The following is a 24,553-nucleotide window of genomic DNA, read 5'->3' on the forward strand; positions in this document are numbered from 1 at the left end:
CGGGAAGGGCTGCAGCAAGATGCGCTGACGTCACAGTAGGAGGAGAGCCGAAGTGAGTTGGGCCACTTTTCTGCATCCTAGCGATGATGGCGACCCAACACCCATGATCAAGCAGAAAAAGAAGAGGAGGAAAGAAAGAAAGCGAGGCCCTTTTCAGCTCGAAATGAGTTCGGACTTCAATTCATTTGTCTTTTGTTGTTAATATGACTGGATCTTTCACTTTGTGTCGGTTCGGGTAAGGTGCAGACCCCATCCATCCGTCCGTCCAGCGCAGTGGAGGGGACGGGCCGGGCCGATGGCTGCTGGGGGAGGTGGAGGAGGATGCGGGGAGTCGGTGGAGCGGCTGACGCGCGAGCTCGCGGAGGCGAACCGGGAGAAGGTCCGGGCGGCGGAGTGCGGGCTGGCGGTGCTGGAGGAGAACCAGAGCCTCAAACAGCAGTATGCGGATCTCGAGGCCGAGCAGGAGACCCTCAGACAGGAGCTGGAGCAGCTGCAGGAGGTACAGCTCATTCTCCTCTCATAATCACTGACGCTTCTTTTGAAACAAAGGCTTGTTGTGTTTTTATGTTACAGGACAGAACAGAATTAAATGAAAAAAAAAAAAAAAAAAAAAAAAATATATATATATATATATATATATATATATATATAAAAGAGTAGAGTAGAGTGTTGTGTTTAATATGTCCACGTCATGTTGTTATGGAATAGAATAATGCCAATAAATATATTTCATTATGTTTCTACAGAACACAGTAGATTTGAATGTTGGCAAAAATCTGGTCATGTTATGGAATAGATCACTGATATGTAATAATATGATGTGTTATGATATGGGAAATAATAGAATACAATAGAATAGACTATTGCAAAAAAATCTGCTTATTAAAAAAAGTAGAATGCAATAGACTATTGCAAGAATCTGTTCATGTCATGTTATGTTCAGATTAGAATATTGACAGCATATGTTATGTTGTGTTATGCTTTTGAAAATAATAATAAAGTATAGAATATTTTAAAAAATCTGGTTATGTTATTGAATAGAGTAGACTTTTGCAAAGTCTTTTCATGTCATGTTATGTTTTGGATATAGAATATTGTCAACATATATGTTATATTATTATGTGTTATGTTATTGAAAAGAATATTAAAAAACGATAGAATAGAATGTTGTCAAAAATCCAGTAATGTTTTTATTGAAAAGAGTAGAACAAATTAGACTATTGCAAATAAATAAATAAATAAATAAAAATAACTGAATAAATAAAATAGAAATAAAAATCTGTTCATGTCATGTTGTGTTTTGGAAAAGAATATTGACAACTTATTATGTTATTGAAAAGTAAATAATAGAATAATAGAATGGAATAGAACAATAGAATAGAATATTGTCAAAAATCTCAAAGATAGATTGACATCCAATGCATGTGCAGAAAACAGTAGAAAGAATTTTAAAACAGAACAGAGCAGATTATAATGGAAAAAATAGTCACAAAAATGTTGATTTTTTTTCCATGTCTACTATTTTAACTACATGAAAAGCAAAGCAAGTTTATGATGTCCTGTAAATCACACACACACTAGAGACTGTGCTATACTGAAACTGTATATCAGAGAGTGTTACAGCAGAAATAAAGCAGTCAGTGGCACTGATTTTGCTTTGATGGCCTTGTACGACAGGAAATATCATATAGAAAAGGCTATCCTCCATCTTCAGTGGAGTCTGTGCCCAGGCCTGAATAATATATGTTGTTTTGTGACTGTCTAGTGTTCTCAGAGATTGTGTGTCTGCTCAAGCCTGTTTGTTTGCAACATTAATTTACTAAGTTGCAACATTATTTAGCTCTAATTATGTACTTTTAAATCCTCAGCAGCTGTCTCAAAAGACTTGAGTAAGCAATAATAGTTTTGCAGCTTGTTAATGTTACAGATTTGCTGAAGACTCGCAGAGTAAATGATGTTCTTGACTAATGCGTTTCATCGTCTATGTTCCCACAGTCTGAGTTTATTCATAGCTTCATTAGTAGAGCCAGCATACTCTTGCTGACTGCAGTGGACTGTGCTGAAGGTTAGCAAAGGGCGACGGCTGCCAGCAAACACACTCACGGATAATAAGACTGACAGAGTCACATAAAAACGTGTCTGATTCAAGAGTCCTTCATAAGCACTTGAGTATAAAGACACCCCAAAATCCAAAGCGATTGATTTAAAGGGAAAAGTCTGCTTTGATTTATGATTATGTTTTAAAGAATCATTATAATCTTAGCTTTTCTTTGGGTTGGAGCTGAGAACATGTGATTGAAAAGGAGAATTGCAGGCTTTGCTAATACACTCAGCAGATATTTAATTCGCTGCTTCGGTTCTCCATTAAATCTCAATGAACTGTATTGATCGTTGACTAACAGATCAGCTCTGCGCTGGAAGTTGGTCAGAAATTTGGCATTTAGCGATTTTCTTGTATGATGATGTGATGAAAGCCATCGATATTGCATGATATTGCATGTTATAATCATAAAAATACACAACTATTGGGTAAAATATTTCATTTTTATTCAGGTCGAACTACATTTTATTGGTTCTTTTTGGTTGATCTGGTTTGGCTTAATTTTTCTTTTATGCCGAAAATCATTAGGATATTAAGTAAAGATCATGTTCTATGAAGATATTTTGTAAATTTCCTACCGTAAATATATTAAAACTTAATTTTTGATTAGTAATATGCATTGGTAAGAACTTCATTTGGACAACTTTAAAGGTGATTTTCTCAGTATTTTGATTTTTTTACACCCTCAGATTCCAGATTTTCAAATAGTTGTATCTCGGCCAAATATTGTCCTATCATAACAAACCATACATCTATGTAAAGCTTATTTATTCAGCTTTCAGATTATGTATAAATCTCAATTTCAAAAAATTGACACTTAAGACTGGGTTTGTGGTCCAGGGTCACATTTTATTAGTAATTATCTGTATTTCCCGGTGTATGCAATAGTAATGGTAATCTGAGGCATACCAGATGATGAAGGCATCTGCTGATATATTATTCATAAATGTCTATTTCTGACATTCAAGACTCCCCACCGGCCTGCTACGATTGGCCGCTACTATAACCTGAGACTGGGGGGAAAAAGCAATAATATGCTTAAAAAATGAAACTAATAAAAGTCATATTATAAAATAAAATAACTTTTTATTATTATATTGCAAAAAAAAAAAAAAAAATATATATAATATATATATATATATATATATATATTGTTGTTGTTGCAAAAGCATGTTTCCCAGAGTCCTTTCTGTTTCCTTGGCAAACCCACAGCCCCGTGTGTCCAGAAGCTTCCAGGAGCCTCATGTGACCTTCACAAGAATTCCCATCACAAACGGCCATTCATACTACTATTAGTGCACAACTGAGTATTTCCCTTCATAGTGAGTAGGAGTTTGTTCCAAAACTGCTTTATAGTTGTTTACTTGGATTCCACTGATCATATGACTCATTCAGAGCGAGTCTCACAATCACGCTTCCCACAGTCTTTCATAATGAACAAGAAGAGCTGACAGTTTATTGGCTGATGCCGGTTTACCTCCATTTGCAATATTGGCAGAATATATCAGTGTCTGTTGTGGCTTGTAGGCTGCCAATCAAACACAACGTCAACAGTTGTTCCTTTAATATCACAAATACAAGCAAAACACACTCAGATGTCATCTCGTCTGGTGTTACGTCTCTGATATACTGCCAATCCTCAGTGTGGCTTGTGAGAGCATTTTTTACTCCGACTGAGAGTCTTCTGAAGGCTTTGAGGATTGAATCTGCTTTAGAGCGATAACGCCTAGAGATATTAGAGGATTTATTCAAGTGGAAAAAAGGAGAGTTTCATGTTGTTTTCCTGAGAAATACTGGGTTCTTGTAATCCTTGTAATGCATTTGAATGTTTTTGGAGGATTATATCATTAATCTGATTGCTGTAATGTCTTATTATTAGGGCCATTTACACATTCATTTTAAAATGTTTACTTATCCGCTGTTGATGAGACGTTTGGACTCATAGAACTGCATTTGCTAATTGCTGATTGGTGGTAATATGTTTTAAGAGCATGCTGAAGTGGTTTCCAGATGAGAAAATCACTTATTTCTAAACTGGGGTTGGTGTTTCCGGCAGTGCACCATGTGTGGTTGGTAATGTACAGTACGTCAGATGAAAAATACAAAGGTGTATTTGTTGCAGCAGCTCAAGGCTAAAAGCATCAGTCGGTGGAGAAGTACTGTATGTGTCATATGCAAAGATGCATTAATGCAGCTCAAGTGTGAATATGTGCAGATTTTTCTCGCATGGATAAGATTTTAGAATATGCTTTAAAAATAACCTGGGCAAACCATGGTATTTAGGTTTGAGGTGATGAAACAATAGATATAGTGTTGAATGAAGACAAAAAGGTGCTTTGTGACATTTAAAGCATCCACTTTATCTTTTGAAATTATCTCTTCATGCCAAGTTCCTGAAGTGCTCTGGCCAGAGCTTGGAGACATTGAGTTATGAATTATGTACAGGACGGATCCAGGCACTTAGGGGCAGACATCAGGTTGTATAATATGCACAGAGAAACATTTGCTGCATAATTCACGTGATGAGTGATGTCATGCACTACGTTTCAATAAAAAAGTACCTGGGTGAATCCTGCACATCCAGGTCACATTTAACACTAAAATAATGTGTAAAGAAAATGTTCAATTAATTTGCATAAAGAAAACAAGGCATATTTTAGGGCCATGGAGATTTTTTTTTTCCAAATTGTCCTTATTTTTGTCAATAATTTAAATATTATATCTAAACAATTTATTATATTATAATATAATGTATAAAATATATTTACATACATTTGTATATTTAAAAATTGTATATTATTAAATATAGAATTTATATATTACTTTTTGTTTGCAATTTAAATGTAACATTATCTTCATTAGATTCACATTTACTCATTTAATCACATTTAAACTCTCCAAATGTGCCCAGTCATTATAAGTTTTTTGTATATTTTTAAAATTCTCTTTATGCTCAACGATGTCATTATTCAATACTATTTTTGCCAGTCTTTATTATTTAAGAAAAATGTATGAAATGTATTTTTTAATATATATTTAATATTTGTTAAATATGCTTATAATGCATTAAAAGCTTACAGTATGAAAATATGCTTCACTTCCTTTGATCAATATAATTAATTTAGTCTTTTTTTTCTCTCTCTCTCTTTTAATTTTGTAATAAATTTTAACTTGGACAAGTTGGTAAGTTTTTGTTAAGCATAACTGCTTATTTTATTGGCTCTCTCTGATTCAAATCTGATATGTTAACTGTTCTTGATCATATACAGAAATTCAAATATATATTAGTATATATAACTCTCAAGCACACTTTCACAAATTCAGGCGATGGCAAAGCTGTCAGTAGCCGATTAATGCTGATTATTTTGTATTTTAAAAAACAAACAAAAAAAAACCCACCATGCCAGGCATGGTTTCCACCAGCTCTGTCTCTCACAAACACTGAGCAACATGCATCTAAGAGTCATCATGTTTCTGTTGGAGATCTGATTTCTGTACAGAAATAAACTGACTTTGAGCAGCTTTGGAGCTCTGCTGCAGAGTGGGTCACATATAAAGGTTCACTGCGGCCCACGGGCCTTCATATCGATCCGTGTGTCTGTGTGGAGCGCTCTCCAGAAAATTATAAGGCTCAGCGTATACCGCCAGCCTCTCAGAGCGCCAGCATATATCTGAAAAACCCACAGACACGGTTTAAACTAGACAGACAGACAGATAGATGGATGGATGGATAGATGATAGATGGATAGAAAGATAGATAGATAGATGCAGCCGCGATGCAAAGCATTATTTTCTAATAATTATTATTCCTTATATAATTAACAGTTTCACATTGTTAATGATAACAGCACTGGTATAGTGTGTCCTCACTGTCAGTGATTACATCTGAAAGAAATCCAGTCAAAGGAGCTCAGACATGATCGTCATGATAAATCAGAATGAAATATCATTGCACATAGAAATCTTATCAACAGAATATGTAAAGAATAATTGGATGACATTCCTTTTTTTATAAAGAAAAATGAACATGATATTGTGCTTGATTAGACCTGATGGTTGTGATATAATGCATGTTATTATCTAAAAAATGCTTTTGGTAAGAGCCAGAGCTGGTCTTGGATCAGCCAAAACGTTTAAACTTTCAACCCTGGTGCTGATTACTGACCCGCTGCCATGACTTTATGCCATGATAAAATCGTCGCCATGATCAACAACCATCTATTTAATTTGTGATCATTCCACATCACAAGGTCTCAATCAAGTCACAGTCAAGTTACTGATTTGTGGGATGAATAAAGCATGATAAGAGTCCTGTGATAAAGGCCCAGTGCGTCACTCATTATATCAGGGAAGAGTCACATCATGTTACTGAACTGACTAAATATAGTCTCACGAGACACCTGAGGACGTCTTGAGGCACGTCACAGAAATGCCCGCTCAGCATAGTCTATATTTTGTCTTCTGTGTCCTTGTCCCAATCACGTATATATTATTCCCATAATTCACTGCTGCAAAGCATTTAACATCACGTCTATTTGGTTAAAGTCATTCGATTTTTAACTAATTAGAGTGGTGTTTATCTGTATAAGGATGTTATGATGCAAGGATGTTATGAATGGTTGCCAGGGTGTGGTCATATGGTTGCTAAGGTGTCCTGGATGGTTGCTAGGGTATTAAATGTGGTTGCTAGATACTTTCTGGCCCAAGTCAAAAAGCTCACAACCTCCTCAAATATGATTTTCTGCTAACACTTTACAAAAAGGTTTAATTTGTTAACATGAGCTTACAATAAATAATATTTTCCTAATCTTAATGTAAAATTCAACATTTACTAATACATTTTAGGTATAGTATCATTGATATACTCAGTTTTTGTTAATATTGGGAATTTTATTTGATTTTTACATTGTATAATATTGTGAATTATATATATTTTTAATTTTTATTTAAAAGTTGTGTGTGTAAAAGTCCTTGTGTGTTTTTGTCATTTTCATTATTTTTATTTATTTTTAATTTTTTTGGTTGTTTGTTTTTTGTTAAGTTTTAGTTAAGTTTAGTTTTTATTTATTTAGTTTTAATTGTTTTAGTACTTCAACTTAAAATATACAAAAAATTTGAAATGTTGCCTTGGTAACTAGATGAAATAAAATAAGTTATTTTTATTTTAATTGATTTTATTTCATTTAAATGTATTATTTTATTTTATTTTAATGTATTTTTTTATTTTATGAGTTAATATTTATATTTTTGAAGTAATGAAATTTGTTTGTGGTTTTAATTTTCATTTTAGCTAACGATAATAACTCTTATCTGTTAACATTAATTAATGCACTATGAACTAACATGAAAAAACAATGAACAATTCTGTTTTTTAAGTATTTTTATTGTTTTTATTATACGTTAACAAAATTAATAAATTAAATATTTAATGATATAATAAATAAAATATATTGCTTATTGTTAGTTCATGTTAGTTCAGCTAATACATAAATATTAAATTAGACCTTGTAAACTGTTGCAGATTTTCTTGATAAAACTATATAATATTGTCATTATTTTTATTATTACACTATGTTAAGCTAGTTTTGACCTAGTTTCTTAAATAACTACCTTAACTTTACAGCATTCGCCATATCCTGGAATTATCCTCACACAATATTGTCCAATAATAAGATATTTGCATGGTTTTCATAGACCCTCTTAAGCGAAAATTTAGTCTCAAAGTTTAATACCTTGAGTCAGATGTTGGTTAAAATGGTTTGAGCAATAGTAATAGTGATTCTTGATTTAACAAAGCCCACTAACTACTTCAAGAGTTCAAGCACAACTCTGATCTGTAAAAACCATAGAGTTTTCTCAGCACAGCAGGACTGACTGACCTGGGAGAGTTTGATTAAATCTCCAGTGAATGGAAAACCCCAGTGTCATCTGTTTGAAAGGCTCCATCACTCTCCATCCATGCAGGGAGAACATACTTCCCTCTGAGCACATAATGAAACTCATTCGGCTCTCTCTCCATCACAGTGACACTCTCTCACACAGTAAACTGGACATTCAGCAAATACTACGGTCATTCTGCTTCCCGTCATGCTATTGAACGCTGTTATCAGTTCTGTCCCATGATGCACTGTCCATAAGTCTGTTATTTCTCCTGTCATCCCTCATACCTGAAGCGTTGAGCTCCTCTACACCTCCTAATTGATTTTTCACACTATCTCTCGGCTGAGCGCTGCATTGATTTTCTCAGAGTCTTATGCGAGATCACCATTGTCATCTATTCCTCTCACGCCTTCCAGATTATGAACAATATTGCCTGAACTTCACCTCGTATTGTGAGGTCACCGAATCAGTGTCTCCTGCAGTTTACAGCTTTGCTTTTGAACTACTTAAATTTTAATATTAGATAGAAAAACACACAAACATCAACAAAACACCAGGGTTATTATAGTTATTTAAACTAAAGCTAAAATTAAAACCATAAAATCCAGGGTTATTATGGTTTACTAAAACATTTAAAAACATTTTTGTTACTTGAAATCAAATACACATTAATTCAATGTAATTGCACTACAATAGGCTACAATTTCAAGTTGTTTATTGTGAAATAACTCAAGCATATTATGTTTTTCTATCCTCTGATAATTGTTCTGTGCTGTGTTTCCCAAAAGCATCAATGCTTTCCTTGATTAGTGCTGTCTTGCAGCATTTCCATCTCTTCAGATGAGCAGGAAAATAGTTATTCGTTCAAACGAGTGCATATTGTATGCATTAAATGTCTTGTTAAATTAACAAAATCACAGGCATTGATCAGTATTGATATACTGATACTTCAGTATCAATATGCCCATCCCTATAAATCACAGACCGCTTTCACTTTTTTTGTGTTGCCATCTAGCTAAATTCACTGCCTTAAAATAAAAACTGATGCCATTGCATTCCTTCCCAACTGAAAAACTCTTTATTGCAAGTGATTGTGGGAAAATATTAGCCCAAATTTGCATACACAGATGCATACTTTTTAAATGCATACTATTTTAAATGTACTGTAATGTGGGATGCGCTAATTCTGATCTCACATACTATATACTACATTTAAAGTAAAAATCATGGTGCAGCTTAAGTGTTTCAAGCATGCATATCATTTAGCATTTCTTCTTCTCTCTCTTCCTCAGGCCTTCAGCCAGGCGTACACCACCCAGAGGAAGGTGGCTGAAGATGGGGAGAGCAACGAGGAGACACTGCTACAGGAGTCAGCCACTAAGGAAGCATACTACATGGGCCGCCTGTTGGAGCAGCAGGCCGAGCTGAAAAGCAGCAGATCGCTGGCCTCCTGCACGCAGGCCGAGAACGAGAGACTCAGCACCATCCTACTGGAGCTGAGAGAGGTTGGAAACTCTCTGCATTAATCGATTATAGGTTTGACATCATAAATGTATCCTCATGACAGGTTTTGATAGGTCTGTCCTTCTTTCTCTGTTTCCCCTCTGTGTCTCTCAGGGTAATGAGATGTTGGAGTTGCAGAGAAGTCGGATGAGAGAGGAAATCAGGGAGTATAAATTCAGAGAGGCCAGATTACTGCAAGACTACACTGAACTGGAGGAGGAGAACATCTCGCTTCAGAAACTGGTGTCCACGCTCAAGCAGAACCAGGTAAACACACTCACAATTACCCCCTTTACACACTGACACGGTTCTGGTGAGCAATCTAGAGCCATTCCGCACATTGCCACTAAAGAAAAGGAAGTTCTGGGCCAGAAAAATGTCATTGCACTGGCCTTTCTGGCTTTAGACCAAAGAAAATAATAATGCAAGTTAATAATATCATCACCAAAACTAGATCACTTCCATGATATGCAACATGCATTCAGTTGACAGAATTTTTTTTTAAAAATATATATATTTTTGTTGTGTTTCCCCAACTTAATTTTCCCCAGCCATCTGAAATTATATTATTTTTTATATTATTAAATGATAAAGTATTATTATTAAAGTTATAAACATCACGTGTGAATTGATTGATTTTTTTTTAATTATAATTTATTAACTTATAAATATAATTATATTTTTATATTATATACATATTTAAATTGATATGTAAATATTTATTATCATATACACTTATGAACTTATAATTATTTTTTCAATATTTTTGTTAAATTATATTATACTAATTTTTAAATACATATTTAAATAGCTTCTGACCAATTGACTACTATACATTTTATTTATTTTTAAATAAATGTATGACCTTATAAGTCTTTACATTTATATTTTAAATTATATTATATTTATATTTAAATTGTTATTTAAATATCTTCTTACCAATTAAATATTTATACATATTTATAAACCTTATAAGTGTGTATATTTGTATTTTATATTAAACATATTTAAATAATTTCTGACCATTAAGTCACAGATGGCATAAATACATTCAGTTATATTACATTAAATGTTTAAATATATTCTCAAAACTAGGTGTAAAACCAAGACATTTAAGCATCGTATTTGTTCGTGGCAGGTTACGTAGAAACAGTCTCAGATATTTCCAGAATCAAAACAAATGGTGATTCTCTGTTCTTTCAGGTGGAGTTTGAAGGCTTGAAGCATGAAATCAAAGTACTGGAGGAGGAAACAGCCTTGCTTAACAGCCAATTAGAAGATGCACTGCGCCTGAAGGACATCTCTGAGAGCCAGTTGGAAGAGGCTTTGGATTCTCTGAAAAGCGAGCGAGAACAGAAGAACACATTCCGGAAGGAATTAGCACATCATCTAACTGTGTGTGACGGGGGTTTCAGCTCAGGCTGTGCCCATCTGATCGCCCTGACCTCAGCGCCACCTAGTGGCAGTGCCACCCCGACAGCCGCCACATCACCCAGCAGCGAGGACGGTGGCAAGTGCAACGGGCATCTGCTTCAGGGTGCGGCAGGTTCAGCTTTGAGCCGACTGAACGGAGACTTCAAGCCATCGGGTTTGAGGAAGACTGAAATTTTGACCCCTGACCTCTTTAGTGAGCTCAATGGCCCTGAAATCTTGAAACTACGACAACAACTTCAGCAGGTGAGTATGAAGGGGCAGAGCTTATGTTAGCTACACCCATATAATGAATATATAAACATATATATCAGCATGAATTCATTTTTATACAGCAAAGCTTTATGTTTCCGGCCAAGAGGTATAATAAATTTACCCCTTTAATATTTCTTTTATATATCTTTGGGATGTTTTTTCTCTTAATTCCCATATTTTGAAGCTTTTTTAAACTTATCTTTCATGCTCAAGATCCTACATAGTGAGAAACGACTGCTGCACTGGTTTAGGCGTTGTTCTGTTTACAACGGGATGCTGCAGTGTCGTGGGATGAAATATGAGACCACCATACACACTAATAGGCCATGCTACTGGCTTATTTACCGTATGTCCTTCCTCTCACAAGAGATCACTCTTCCTAGAGCAAGTTCATTTGAGTCATATACATGAACGTTGCATCCAAGTTAAACAATGAATATGCATTAACTATGCAAAATGCACCGTCCATGTGTGACCTGCTTTTAAATTAATTCTAGGAGAAACATATGAGACAGGTTGATTAAATTAAGCATATTTAGTTTAAGTCTCCTGAGCAATAAAATGCTCCTTTGCATGCATTAGTTTAAGCCAAGACATACTGGCAAATCCATTCTGCTATTTTGTCTTCTTTCAGACTAATGCAAGAAAACATCCAAAATACACATTTATTTGTTTGTTTTATTACATTTTATCTTTTTGCTGCTGTAGATTTAAATTACAGTGCATATCTTTAAAGGCCATTTGATTGAGTTTTCTCATTCACTGAGCCAGAAATCTATATAAATGTAATATACTGTGTGTATATATATATATATATATATATATATATATATATATATATATATATATATATATATATATATATATATATATATATATATATATATATATGGAGAGGGTGATAAAAAGATAAACCCTCTGTAAAAACGGTAATATGGCAACAAAATGAAACAAGCCTTATGAATCTGGCGTCAATCCAATGGCTTCATTTAAACATAACATTTCAGAAAATTTGTACTACAAAACAATTGTGTTAATGTACTGTGATTAATCACTTGAGGACAGTATGGAGATATCTACTGGTTAAATAAGCAAGAAATTGCTGGTTGACCATTTTCACCTACTAGATTTCACTGATGTTTTGTATGGTTTATCATCTACACCAGCATCAGGACTAACCTGCATACACCAGCCCGACTTGCATGTAAACTCATTAGTTGGCTTGTTTATGTGCTGCAGGTGGAACGTGAAAAAGCGTCTTTGCTCAACAGCTTGCAGGAATCACAGGCTTTGCTCCGTCACACACAGGGGGCGCTGACAGAGCAGCACGAGAAGGCCAGCCGCTTGGGCGAGCAATTCCGGAAACTCCGCCGCCAGCACAGCAGTAAAGAAAACAAGGAGGAGGAGGAGGACGAAGAAGAAGAGACAACATGCGTCCCTGGCAACCAGGAGGGACCGAGTCTGGAATTGCTGCAATGTAAATACAGGGTGGCTGTGACGGAGGTAGTAGGGCTGAAGGCGGAGCTTAAGGAGGTGAAGGATAGATATAATGAGAGCGTGGAGGCAAGAGCGCGGGTGGAGGAGCAGGGCAAGGTGCAGCTGCGAGCGCTGGAGGCACAAGTGGCACAGCTGGAGCGCAGATGCAGGGAAAGCCGGGAGAAGGCGGTGAATCTGGAACGTGAGCTGCGGGCAGCCAATAACACAGGCTTGGAGACGCAGGGAATCCTGGGAACCGCCCAAGAAGAGCTGGCGACATTCAGCGAGGAGTTAGCGCAACTTTACCACCACGTCTGCCTGTGCAACAATGAAACACCCAACCGTGTTACGCTGGACTATTATCGGCAGGGCCGGACCCCGACGCGCATTTCCACCACTGGCCACAAGGGGCAGGATGACTACCGTGTGCTGTTGACCCCACGGCTCGCACGCCGTTTAGCGGCGATTAACGCCGCAACATCCTCCGAGTCTCGTAGCCCGTCGGACTCACCATCCAAAGAACCTCTCACTGCTGAGCAGAGCCCGGTCCGTACGCCACTGGGTTCACCTGTGGTTAGTGCCTCTTCCTCATCTTCATCATCATCCCCAGCACCCGAGTCAGCCACCGGGTCCGACCTCCGCCGTGAACCCACCAACATCCACCACCTCAACGCCATCATCCGTGACCAGATCAAGCACTTGCAGAAGGCAGTGGACCGCTCGCTCCAGCTGTCCCGCCAGAGAGCGGCCGCCAGTGAACTCGCCCCGCTAATGGACAAGGACAAGGAGGCCTGCATGGAGGAGATTCTCAAGCTCAAGTCCCTCCTGAGCACAAAAAGGGAGCAGATTGCAACCTTGCGCCTTGTGCTCAAAGCCAACAAGCAGGTAGGCTAATCAGCTCTATTTATTACCCTGCATCCTATTGATTGCCATGAGGCCTGAGAGTATTGAACCATGGGAGCCTTTACATTTACTGAGACCCTGACTTCTCATTAAAGTTACTATGTAGCTTCTACATTTCTTAGTAAAATATATTATGTTTCTGCATGGGTTGCTATCTTTTGCCTACAGTAGCCCTGAGTACCAAGATTATTAACCATCGGCATTAAGCCTGGTCCACTTTGCATCATATTCTGATGTCTAATTTGGTAAACCTGTTACGTTTAAACATGAGTTACCAACTTTAGCCTACCGCAGTCTTACTTACCAAGATTTTTAATTATCTACATAAAGTCTAATCCACTTTGCAACCTTTTCCAGCCATCTTATTCAGACCACTCATTAATGTTGCTCTGTAGCTTCTACGTTTCTTGGTAGAGCTGTTAAGTTTCTGTATAGGTCACTATGTTTCGCCTACAGTAGTCCTGAGTACCAAGATTATTAACCATCAGCATCAAGCCTGGTCCACTTTGTAATGTATTTTCACATCTAATTTCTTGGAAAAACTGCTATGCTTCCACATTAATTGATATTTTTCACCTACAGTAGTCTTGCTTACCAAGATTCTTAACTATCGACAAGTTTAGTCATCTAATTCCAGCCAACTTATTCTGACGTCTCGTTAACATTGATTTGTAGTTTTGTTTCGTTTCAAGATTTTAACCATCGGCATTAGGTAGAGTATCTTTTGTATATTTGATAGCGCTAATCTGGCAAACACTGGCAAATCTAATGGTTTGTCTTTCTCAAAAGCTCCAGTATCTTGTAAATATGAGTTGTTGTTTGATGTATAGCCGGTAAAATGAAACGTTGATGAAAAGGGACTTTTCTATCCAACACATCATTTCTTTATCCTTGTTGGCCACTGTGTGTGATATAAAGCATGTTGTATGACCCTTCCAGGCCAGAGATGATTAATGGACATTACGATTTATCGATCCCACACCAAAGAGAAAGTGCTGCACTCTATGGGACGCAAAGTAATTACTACATCCATTATTATGTGCAAACACACACAAGAGGAGTTCTTAGTTACTGCAACGACAAGAGTTCAGTTGAATGAACAGTTTACTGAATGAAGTTAGATTATGAATTCTTAAGGATATTCTTAAAGTGGGCCTTTAAACCAGAGTAATTATTTGGTAAATATATCCCATATATCAAAACGAACATATTGAGCAAGGCTGCTATTATAATCCCTTATATATAATCCAATATAGATCACAATGTGGTCTATATTAAGCAATAGTGCTTAATTCACTTACTTGTTTGCAGAACTAGTTGTTTATTGGACATAATGTTGGTTGTAATGCTCATAGACGGCTGAGGTGGCTCTGGCCAACCTGAAGAGTAAATACGAAAATGAGAAGACAATGGTGACGGAGACCATGATGAAGCTGAGGAATGAGCTAAAGGCCTTGAAAGAGGATGCGGCCACCTTCTCTTCCCTCAGAGCCATGTTCGCCACACGGTGAGAAATACGCACCATAACACTGTACCCAAAATTCATTTGTTTGCAGTTCATTTCAATGAACCATTTCTCCAAAACAAATCATTCTTTATACAGAAGTACATTTTAGGATAGAGTGTACAATAAAAAGTGCAAAAATAGCATTTTGTTGCACTAAAGAGCTACTCAGTGGAAAACGTAGCTTAATACTGGAAAAACTATACTATTTTCCAGTTGCCATGCTGCTGAAATTCTATTAAATTAGTTACTTCTCCAACATTGCTTTACAACATTCACTGGTGCAGGATGCTGACAGCATCATAAGCTTAGAGACTGCAGTCGAAGCAATATCTGTCAAGTTTTTCCCATATGAGATTTGGTTTATTTTTGCAGTTGAGAGCAAAATCATGTGGACAGATGACTGAATAATGAGTCAGCCAGAGCATCCACAGCACATCTGAGAGGATGTTTGCCATACTAATTAGGGATGCATGATGGGGAATAAACTAATTCTGATTTTTCAGATTTTTTTTTTATTATTTAGATGTTTTGGGGTTATATATCAATATATCTAAATAATAATTATAATTATTATTATTACTACTTCTAATAAATAAAAATATAAAACAAAATAACAAAAAATCCTATTGTAATATGTCTATGTAAAATAATAATCATTATTATTATTATTAGTAGTAGTAGTAGTACTAAATAAAAAATGAAACAAAATAAGAAATATTCCTGTTGTAATATTTCACTGTAAAAAAACCCCCAAGTATTTAGGTAAAATAATAATAATTTGCTCAGTTCAACTGTTAAAACATCTAGCTTTTGATGCTTTTGACTGAAAACCGCATGGAAAAAATCTAATTGATTTTTCTATTTTTATTTATTTAATTTTTTTGGTTATATATCAATATGACTATATAATAATAATAATTTTAACTACTACACTAAATAAAAATCTTAAACAAGAAATCTATAAATTGTTATTAAATAAAAAAATGAAAATTGTAATACTGCAATATTTCACTGTAAAATAAAAACAATATTTAATAAAAATTTGTATTATTTTGGCTGAAAACCACAGGAAGCCCTGTAAAGCTTATAAACAGGAAGTTTATAAGTGCTTCTAGTTACAGCTTTGGAAAGATGGTTGGCTCATAAATCACAGCTTTATCGGTTTTGTTTCAATTAATCATGCAGCCCAAATACTAGTTTCTCCTTTCATTCTGTTCAGGTGTGACGAGTATGTGTCTCAGCTGGACGAGATGCAGAGACAACTCGCAGCGGCGGAGGACGAGAAAAAGACGCTGAACTCTCTCCTCCGCATGGCCATCCAGCAAAAACTTGCCCTCACGCAGAAACTAGAAGACCTGGAGTTCGACCAAGAGCAGTCGCACCGGCCCCGTGTGGGAAAAATGTCCCGGCTGAGAAGCAGCACGCCCAAAGTAAGTGGAACACCAGTCCCGCCCCTTCCTGACACCCCTTTGACAATTACCGAGGTCCTTACAGCAGCAGCCGCCATCACCTCGCCCACCACACCCACCTTTACAGCCACACACCAGTCCGCCCCAAATAGCCCGCCCTCCCTGGAGGCCCCGTCATCTCCCGCATCGTCCTCCTGGACGCCCCCAACCATGCCATACCGCCATTGGACGATGGGCGTTCAGGCATATTTCGTTGAACCCCACACTTACACCAACCTTCCTACACATACTTCCATCCTGGCCCGTCGCTATGCAAGTGAGTCGCACTATTCCCCAGGCTCCACCCCTTCCTCGTCCTACAACTCGCCCCTATTGGCCAGTCGCCGCTCCATGTGGAGCTCATCCCAATCCCGCCCCCTTCCCAGCCACTTCCAGCGTTCTACATCCCGCTACACACCCCCTTCGTCCACCTACAGCCCTTTGTATCCCAGAAACTATGGCTCCCCGCATCCCCGCTACTGACGGGTGCCACAGAGAGGAGGACACACACTGGTTTCTGTGTTTGAATGTTTGGGGGAGTGATTTCATTTTTTAACTCAGGGATTTAATGGAGCACAAGTGGCCTGGCCTTCTTCAAAAGAGACTGTTGATCAGTTCTCAGGACACTGTGTTCTCTGTCCCAATCTGAGTGCACATGGACTGTTCAAGTACACGAATGAGGGACTTTAAAACAGATTCAACAGGACTTTACGTTGACAGAATTGCTTTTGTTGTGGGTTGTTGGTGTGTATCAGTGTGAATGTGTGATTGTCACTTGATTTGAACACTGAGAGTAAATTAAGTGGTTGATTTATAACAACAAGATTTTATATGCAGTATCAGTATCTGAGATGGCTATGTTTGGAATAGAATACTAGTATACTGCATGTAGTGCAGTATATAATGTACACTGTATACTGTTTTCAAATAATACAGAAAAAAATTACTTTACTGACAATTTACTCACCCTCATGCCATCCCAGATGTTTTCATCAAAACAGATTTGTAGAAATGTTGCATTAAGTCACTGTCTCACCAATGGATCCATTGCAGTGAATGGGTGCCGTCAGAATGAGAGTCCAAACAGCTGATTAAAACATCACAATAATCCAAAAGTAATCCACACCACTCCAGTCCATCAGTTAATGTCTCATGAAGCCAAAAGCTGCGTGTTTATAAGAAACAAATCCATCATTAAGGCAATTTAACTGTAAACCGTCACTTCAGGCCAAAATACGAGTCCATAATAATAGTCCGTAATAATGTATCAAATTTTCATTTTTGGGTAAACTATTCCTTTAAATTTTAACAGTCTTATAAAATAAGTCAAAATGAATGGACATCTGCGTTTCTTTGTGTTACATACTGTGTACAGTATGCATACTGCAGTATGCTGTTCCAAACATAATCATCCAGTGGATACACACTATAAAAGTAGCCCAGCCCATGTAATGGTGAATGTGCAAAAAATGATTGAGTCACGTTTATAGAAATATAAGATACCATTTTAGTCTGCAGTAAAGATCAGATTGGGTCATTTGTGAACTCATAAACATTGTGAGTGCTTACAGAAACACAATAGTGACACTGAATTGAATGTATGTTAATGATGAAGTGATGCATTTGTCTAGATGACTAAATTCTCAGGGAATATCATTCATTGTCAGCTGTCTAAAGGAGGCCAATAACATTGCAACACAGCACATACGATCTGCAGCAGTGATTTACAGTATAACAGATGCACTGCTCATGTCTTGTCTAGTCAGTGTCCTTCCGTTTGTTTTCATTTTATCAGTTGCATTGATATTTTTGTTGTTGTTTTTCCCCCGAAACATTAATATTTTGGCAAAACACCATACTACAAAACTCACAGCCAAATAACATGCTGCCAAATAGCGCAGGATGTGTCAAAACGCACTTAGAGAGGGACGTGCATGGGCCCAAACATCTGTTAAACATCTTTTCTGTCCAAATGTTGCTGTATTTCATGAAAGGTGCCTGTGTTCTCCCATTAAACGTCTTGTGTGCTGCACCATAGGCACTGGCACACTGGCCTTTTAGAGCTATATCTGACCCACACCAACCTACAACACATCACACAGTGCTTGAAGCATTTGACAGGTACCAAACCCTCATCCCGAGCGTGCCAAGATTTCCCTGCATGACATTTTTTTAACTGCTGGTTTTTCGCTAAATACATTTTCAAATATTTATTTATTTTTAAATAAACGGGTCATTCTGCAATTGCTGCAATTTTTCCTATATAAAACAAAATATGTTTAAATAGTATAATTCTAGTATTCAAATTATATATGTCATCATATAAAATAAATAAATATATATTTTATTTTTTATAATATACCATTTAATTTATTTATATATTTTATGCTAGAATTTTATATATATATATATATATATATATATATATATTTTTATAATATACATTTAATATATATATAGTTCAAATATATGAAATACATTTTTATTTATACAGTATAATTACAATTTATTTCATATTTTAACAATTTGCTATTGTACTATTGGATTTGTTTCTTGAGTTTCAGTAAAACATGAGTTTGAAAAAGGAAAAAAAAAACAGTAATAATTCTAATGGAAACATCACCGCTATTGTAGAAAGACCCAATTCTGGTCCCAGTTCAGTGTTTAATTCATTATTGCTCACACAGGCCTCAGTATTGCATGAAATTGAGTGTAAATTTAGTTTAGTACTCTGTTTGTGACTAGTAGATCTAATATTACAACTGTAAGTAGGTGGCAATCTTTATAAGGTATTAAAGAGTATCTTTTCTCTATTCTTGTTCATTTTATGCGGCATTTTGTGCTGTTTCATGCTGGTTTTGCTGCATTGAAGTCAAATCTGGGACTGATAAACGGGTGAAACTGATCAATTGTTTTAAGGGTGTTGAATTCAAATCAGGACAGAAACCATGTGAGACCTCCTCTCTGTTGCACCTGAGGCCTGATGCACACAAACAGACAAATAAACAAACAAACATGTTTGTACATGATCACCGCTCCAAAATCTAAAAACCCAATGTCTTGTCATCTCATTCAGACCGACGTCCAGTTTGAGGGAACCTGTCAAATGCTTCCTGCTTCCCGCATGACTTTCTCTTTGATTTTCTCTCATTCATGACGTTAACGACGCGTCGCACTCCGACTGTCTGCACTAGCTGAAGTCATAAATGAATGTGTTTTCTACTGTGTGTTATTGTAAACAGACACTTTGTGCAAATGCAAAACACTGATGGCAGACTGTTATTCATGTCCCTGTCTGCTGTCATATGCATGTGTATACAGTACACGGCCTACAGGAAAACGCTGTATATGTCTGTTGTGAACTGGACCGTAATGTTGTATATTCTTCATATATACTGTAAATAACAGGTATAAATGCATTGATTGAGTCTGGGTCCTCATTATATCAGGAGCTGGAAAACGGGACTTTTTATCAATTGTCAAAGCATCAAGCAACATTAAATATTCATATCTTAAAAGAATATACTGGAAAATGCACCCATTTAAGGTGTGTTTTGATTCATGGTAGCTAGTTTTCTAGCTGGTTCATGCTGGACTAAACTGGTTTAAGTGGTTGACAAAGAAGAAACCCGCTCTATTAAGCGATCATGTAATAGTGAGGTAAGTAAAAGCTGTGTCCCAATTTAATATAATATTAGAATAATAATTACATACGACTATGGTCCTAATTTTTGGGGTTAATACGTTTTACATTTTTTAAATTATTACTTTTATTCAGAAAGTACACACTATTTATCAAAAGTGGCAATAAAGACTTTTATAATATAATAAAACATTTCTATTTCAAAGAAATACTGTTATTTTGAACTTTCTATTCATCAAAGAATCCTGTAAATAAGATATATGATGCAATATATGATGCTTTTAGTGTATTTTTAATAAAATAAATGCAGCCTTGGAGAGCAGACGAGACTTTTCATAACATTTAAAAAGACCTTACCAACTACAAACTTTTGAACAGTAGTGAATATTATTTTTGAGTATATATAGTATAAGTGATGATGTATGTATATATATATATATATATATATAATATATGTATATATATATATATATATATATATATATATATATACACCCAAACCTGATAAAAACTATATATACAGTATTTGTGTCTGGGCAAACTGATATGCCCCAGTATGGCAGATACTGTCTTGCTACATACTCAAATGAATGCACACAGTGGGACAAAGCCTTTGTTAATTGTCTGTGCTGGTCTTGTCTCACTGCTCTAATCTGCCCTCTAGCTGTGTGAGAACTAATCTGTCAGTCTCTTCTAGATAGTCAGCAGCCTCCTGCCTCAGTGCCACAGCGCTACCAAGAACTAAACACACCGGACCCTGTTAACCTACAGGTAACCAAGTATAGAGTTGCTTTTTGTACAGTATAATTTATTTTCATACACTACTGTTCAAATGTATGGAGTCCTTTTTTTTTAAGCAAGAAATGCATTAAATTGATCAAAATATTTAATAAAAAAAAATATTTTCTTGCGCAGCGAATCAGCATATAAGAATGATTTCTGAAGGATCGTGTGACACTGAAGACTGGAGTAATGATGCTGAAAATTTAGCTTTGATCACATAAATAAATGACATTTTACAATATATTGAAATAGAAAACAGTTATTTGAAATTGGAAAAATATTTCACAATTTTACTGTTTTTACTGTATTGTTTATCAAATAAATGCAGCCTTGGTGAGCACAAGAGACTTCTTTCAAAAACATCTTTTGAACTGTAGTGCATATTGTGCTAATTTAGAACCATTTAAAATGCATTTTAAATTATATTTTATAATATACTTTTACTAGAAGTATATGTATTCTTTCTCTTTCTCATAATTTTATCTCAGTTTGTTTTTAAGTAGGTAACATCAGTTATGATCTGTGTGTCCGGCAGCAGATGGACTGTAATGGCGATTCCCCAGAATTCAACAACAGCAGAAGGAGTCTGATTACTTTTCCCTCTTAACTGCCCAGGTTTCTGGACCCTGAAGCTTTTTCCCTTGATTCCTGCCTCCCCTAGCATAGATCTGAGGCCACTTGGAGCTTAAACACCACAGGAGTGCCTCAGCCCGCGACCTTACCGCACCGTAAGCCACTTTCACTGGCCGCTGTGAGATAAAGACACACTGTGGTGATGGTAGAGAGACACAAACCAAAGTGTAACACAGGCCCTGAATGCCTACCTGATCACATGATGCACATCATGGTCATGTGATCACTTGTACATTTTGTCCAGCAGCTTTTTGCCTATGACACTTTTTTACACGCTATCTTGAAAGTGTTCATGTTTCAGTTTTGTCAGCAGAATGTGATAATGTACAATCACTAATCAATCACTGCAGAACGTGGACTATATAAACAGAAAAAAGAGGATGGAGACAAATATTAAACCTTCCAAATGATATAAGCAGTATTAGGATAAGGTTAAAAACAAGTTAAGATCTATAGACAACATCATGCTGCCACTTAGTTTAGAGAATAATTTTGACAATTTTATAGAACAGTGTTTATGTGAAAGTTTATATATATATATATATATATATATATATATATATATATATATATATATATATATATATATATATATATATTTATTTATACACACCAGACCGTAAATACTGTTCTATAAAATTTACATAAAAATATGAACTGATCTAATAAAATTACATTTACATTAATATTTAATTAATAAAAATTAAATAAATATTAACAATAATTATACTTATAGTATTTATAAAGTTTACATTAGCTTTCAATTTAAATGTTAGAAATGTTCTTATTTGATTTTGTATTTTTTTATATTTATTATTATATATCTATGTAACTAAAATATTAAAAAAATAATTTTAAATAAGTTTTATTAAGTTTGAAATATTAACTTATTTAAAATTAACATTATTTAAAATACTTCCATTTAGTTTTAAATTTATATTTATTATATATTTTAATATTAATTTTAGTACTTTAATTTGAATTTTTTTATTTTATCTAATATTTCCATTTTATTTAATTTAATCTTATATTATATATAATTCCACTGTAAGTGCATTACTATAAATGCAGAATTTGGTTGTTTTTACAAACTGAAGGATGAGTTGAAGCTATCTGCAGTAATAATCAACAGGATATGTAATATATGTTGCTGACAGAGTTTAACTAGTATTTAAACTAGAACATTCAACAACCAAAGCCTTTAAATCCCCTGAAACTGAGGGAACTTTACTGAAGACTGGACTTGGAAGATGCAGTGAGCTTATATATCCTATTTTAAGCCTTACTCTTCAAAAACACATTCATTCAATGCCATAAACTACCTCTCTGTACATTCATTTTAGTTTATTACAGTTCATCCGATGGGAATGTTGCATGCGTGATTTGGTTCTTGAGATATCATAACTGTTTAAACATCTCTTTCTATTTGCACTGCTGTTGAAGTGTGTGTAATCATGGTCTTCTGCAACCCAGCGGCCGTGTGAGCTGCAAGCACAAACACACACACACACACACACACACACACAACCAGAACATTCCAGCACTGTCAGTTTTCAGTATGACTGTTAAACAAGACTAATGCTGCAGATGGATCACTAAAATGTCTTAACCTGCTGTTTCACTCACACTGGATCTCCTGACGGATTCTCCAAAGGTCTGGACAATCCCATCATTCACATTCGGACAGTTAAACTTCCAACATCATCAACTATGAAGCCATCTGAAGTATATTAACCATGTGGTGTATTGTTTTTATTTTAATTGAAATTCATTTATATGCATTTTGACCATTTATGTCATATAGCACAGTGGTCTCAATCATATGTATTTAACTAATTAAATAATAATAGTGATAAATAAAACGAAATACAAAAAAAAAAAAAACATTTATAATCAACTAAGTAGTTGAGTAGAGTCTTCCTGGCAAACAGCAATACAGCTTTACTGCACTTCTCTATTACTACATGATATTATCCGGTGTAACATTTTCCTGTGTAATAAATATATACAAATAAATTGATTTAATAAAACTCCAGAAAAGTCTCTAGAAGGTGCTGTATTACAAATCATGTAGGTGTAAATAAAAAGCAAAAAAAAAATACAAATTGTGAATGTATTCATTAATCGGATGCTCAAATGAAAAGCTATTCACAGGAACATTAACCTCAGGTGAGTGTTGACGGGAAGTTCAGTTCATTTCCGTTTTTTCTGATGGTTCATTTCAGTGAACCGATTCATGAGTTCTTCATTCATCATCGTAATGTAATTCTGATGCCATGGAAAAGAGTCAAGCCATTGGCTGTGTCTGAAATCGCATAGGCCTTCGTTCTTTTGAATAAGTAATTAGCGACCGTTAAAAGAGTATGTTTAAAGGGATACTCCACCCCAAAATGAAAATGTTGTCATTAATCACTTACCCCCATGTCGTTCCAAACCCGTAAAAGCTCAGTTCGTCTTCGAAACACAATTTAAGATATTTTGGATGAAAACTGGGAGGCTTGTGACTGTCCCATAGACTCCCAAGTAAATAGCAGTGTCCAGATCCATAAAAGGTATGAAAGTCGTCGTCAGAATACTCCATCTGCCATCAGACGTGCAATCTGGGTTATATGAAGCGACGATAACACTATTTGTAAGCGAAGAAAAAAAAACTTTATTCAACAATTCCTTTGTCAGCGGTCTCCTCTGTGTCTCTCCATATCACCGTGTGCTCTTTTGTGTCATCCGCGCCACAAGGATGCGCTGTTTTATTTCAAATCAAAGCTAAATAGATGTAGAAACAGCGTCTCCTTGTGGCGCGGATGATATGGAGAGACTACATTTATCGTGTTGTCACTGTAATGCGACGTACCTGGTCAGTTGTGTCACTTCACTGCCATTTACAAATCCTCTTCTGTTGCCTCATGGAATAGTAAGGTCTCTTGTAGGATTTCGCTGGAAAAAGTACATCATCCGGGGTGTTTTTGCCTTCTTTCAAGTGATTTCAATCC

The 24,553-nt window shown here is 35.8% G+C and overlaps 1 protein-coding gene across 16 annotated transcripts; it reads left to right on the forward strand.

Annotated features, from left to right (window-relative positions):
• The first annotated feature begins 27 nt into the window (after window positions 1-27).
• LOC109047413 (protein bicaudal D homolog 1-like) lies at window positions 28-22,084 on the forward strand. Of its 16 annotated transcripts, none has more exons than XM_042738185.1 (9): window positions 28-499; window positions 9,274-9,486; window positions 9,599-9,751; window positions 10,688-11,161; window positions 12,410-13,531; window positions 14,905-15,056; window positions 16,276-16,486; window positions 20,835-20,918; window positions 21,419-22,084. In XM_042738185.1, exons 1-9 carry the CDS (start codon window positions 296-298, stop codon window positions 21,431-21,433), a joined length of 2,628 nt encoding a protein of 875 aa, XP_042594119.1. In that variant the 5' UTR covers window positions 28-295; the 3' UTR covers window positions 21,434-22,084. The 16 variants fall into 16 exon arrangements, with proteins under 16 accessions (XP_042594119.1, XP_042594132.1, XP_018920676.2 ...); XM_042738198.1 differs by having other exon boundaries at window positions 21,431-22,084; XM_019065131.2 differs by having other exon boundaries at window positions 20,845-20,918.
• The last annotated feature ends 2,469 nt before the right edge of the window (window positions 22,085-24,553 follow it).

This window comes from Cyprinus carpio, chromosome A4 (assembly GCF_018340385.1).
Source record: "Cyprinus carpio isolate SPL01 chromosome A4, ASM1834038v1, whole genome shotgun sequence".
Taxonomy (NCBI): domain Eukaryota; kingdom Metazoa; phylum Chordata; class Actinopteri; order Cypriniformes; family Cyprinidae; genus Cyprinus; species Cyprinus carpio.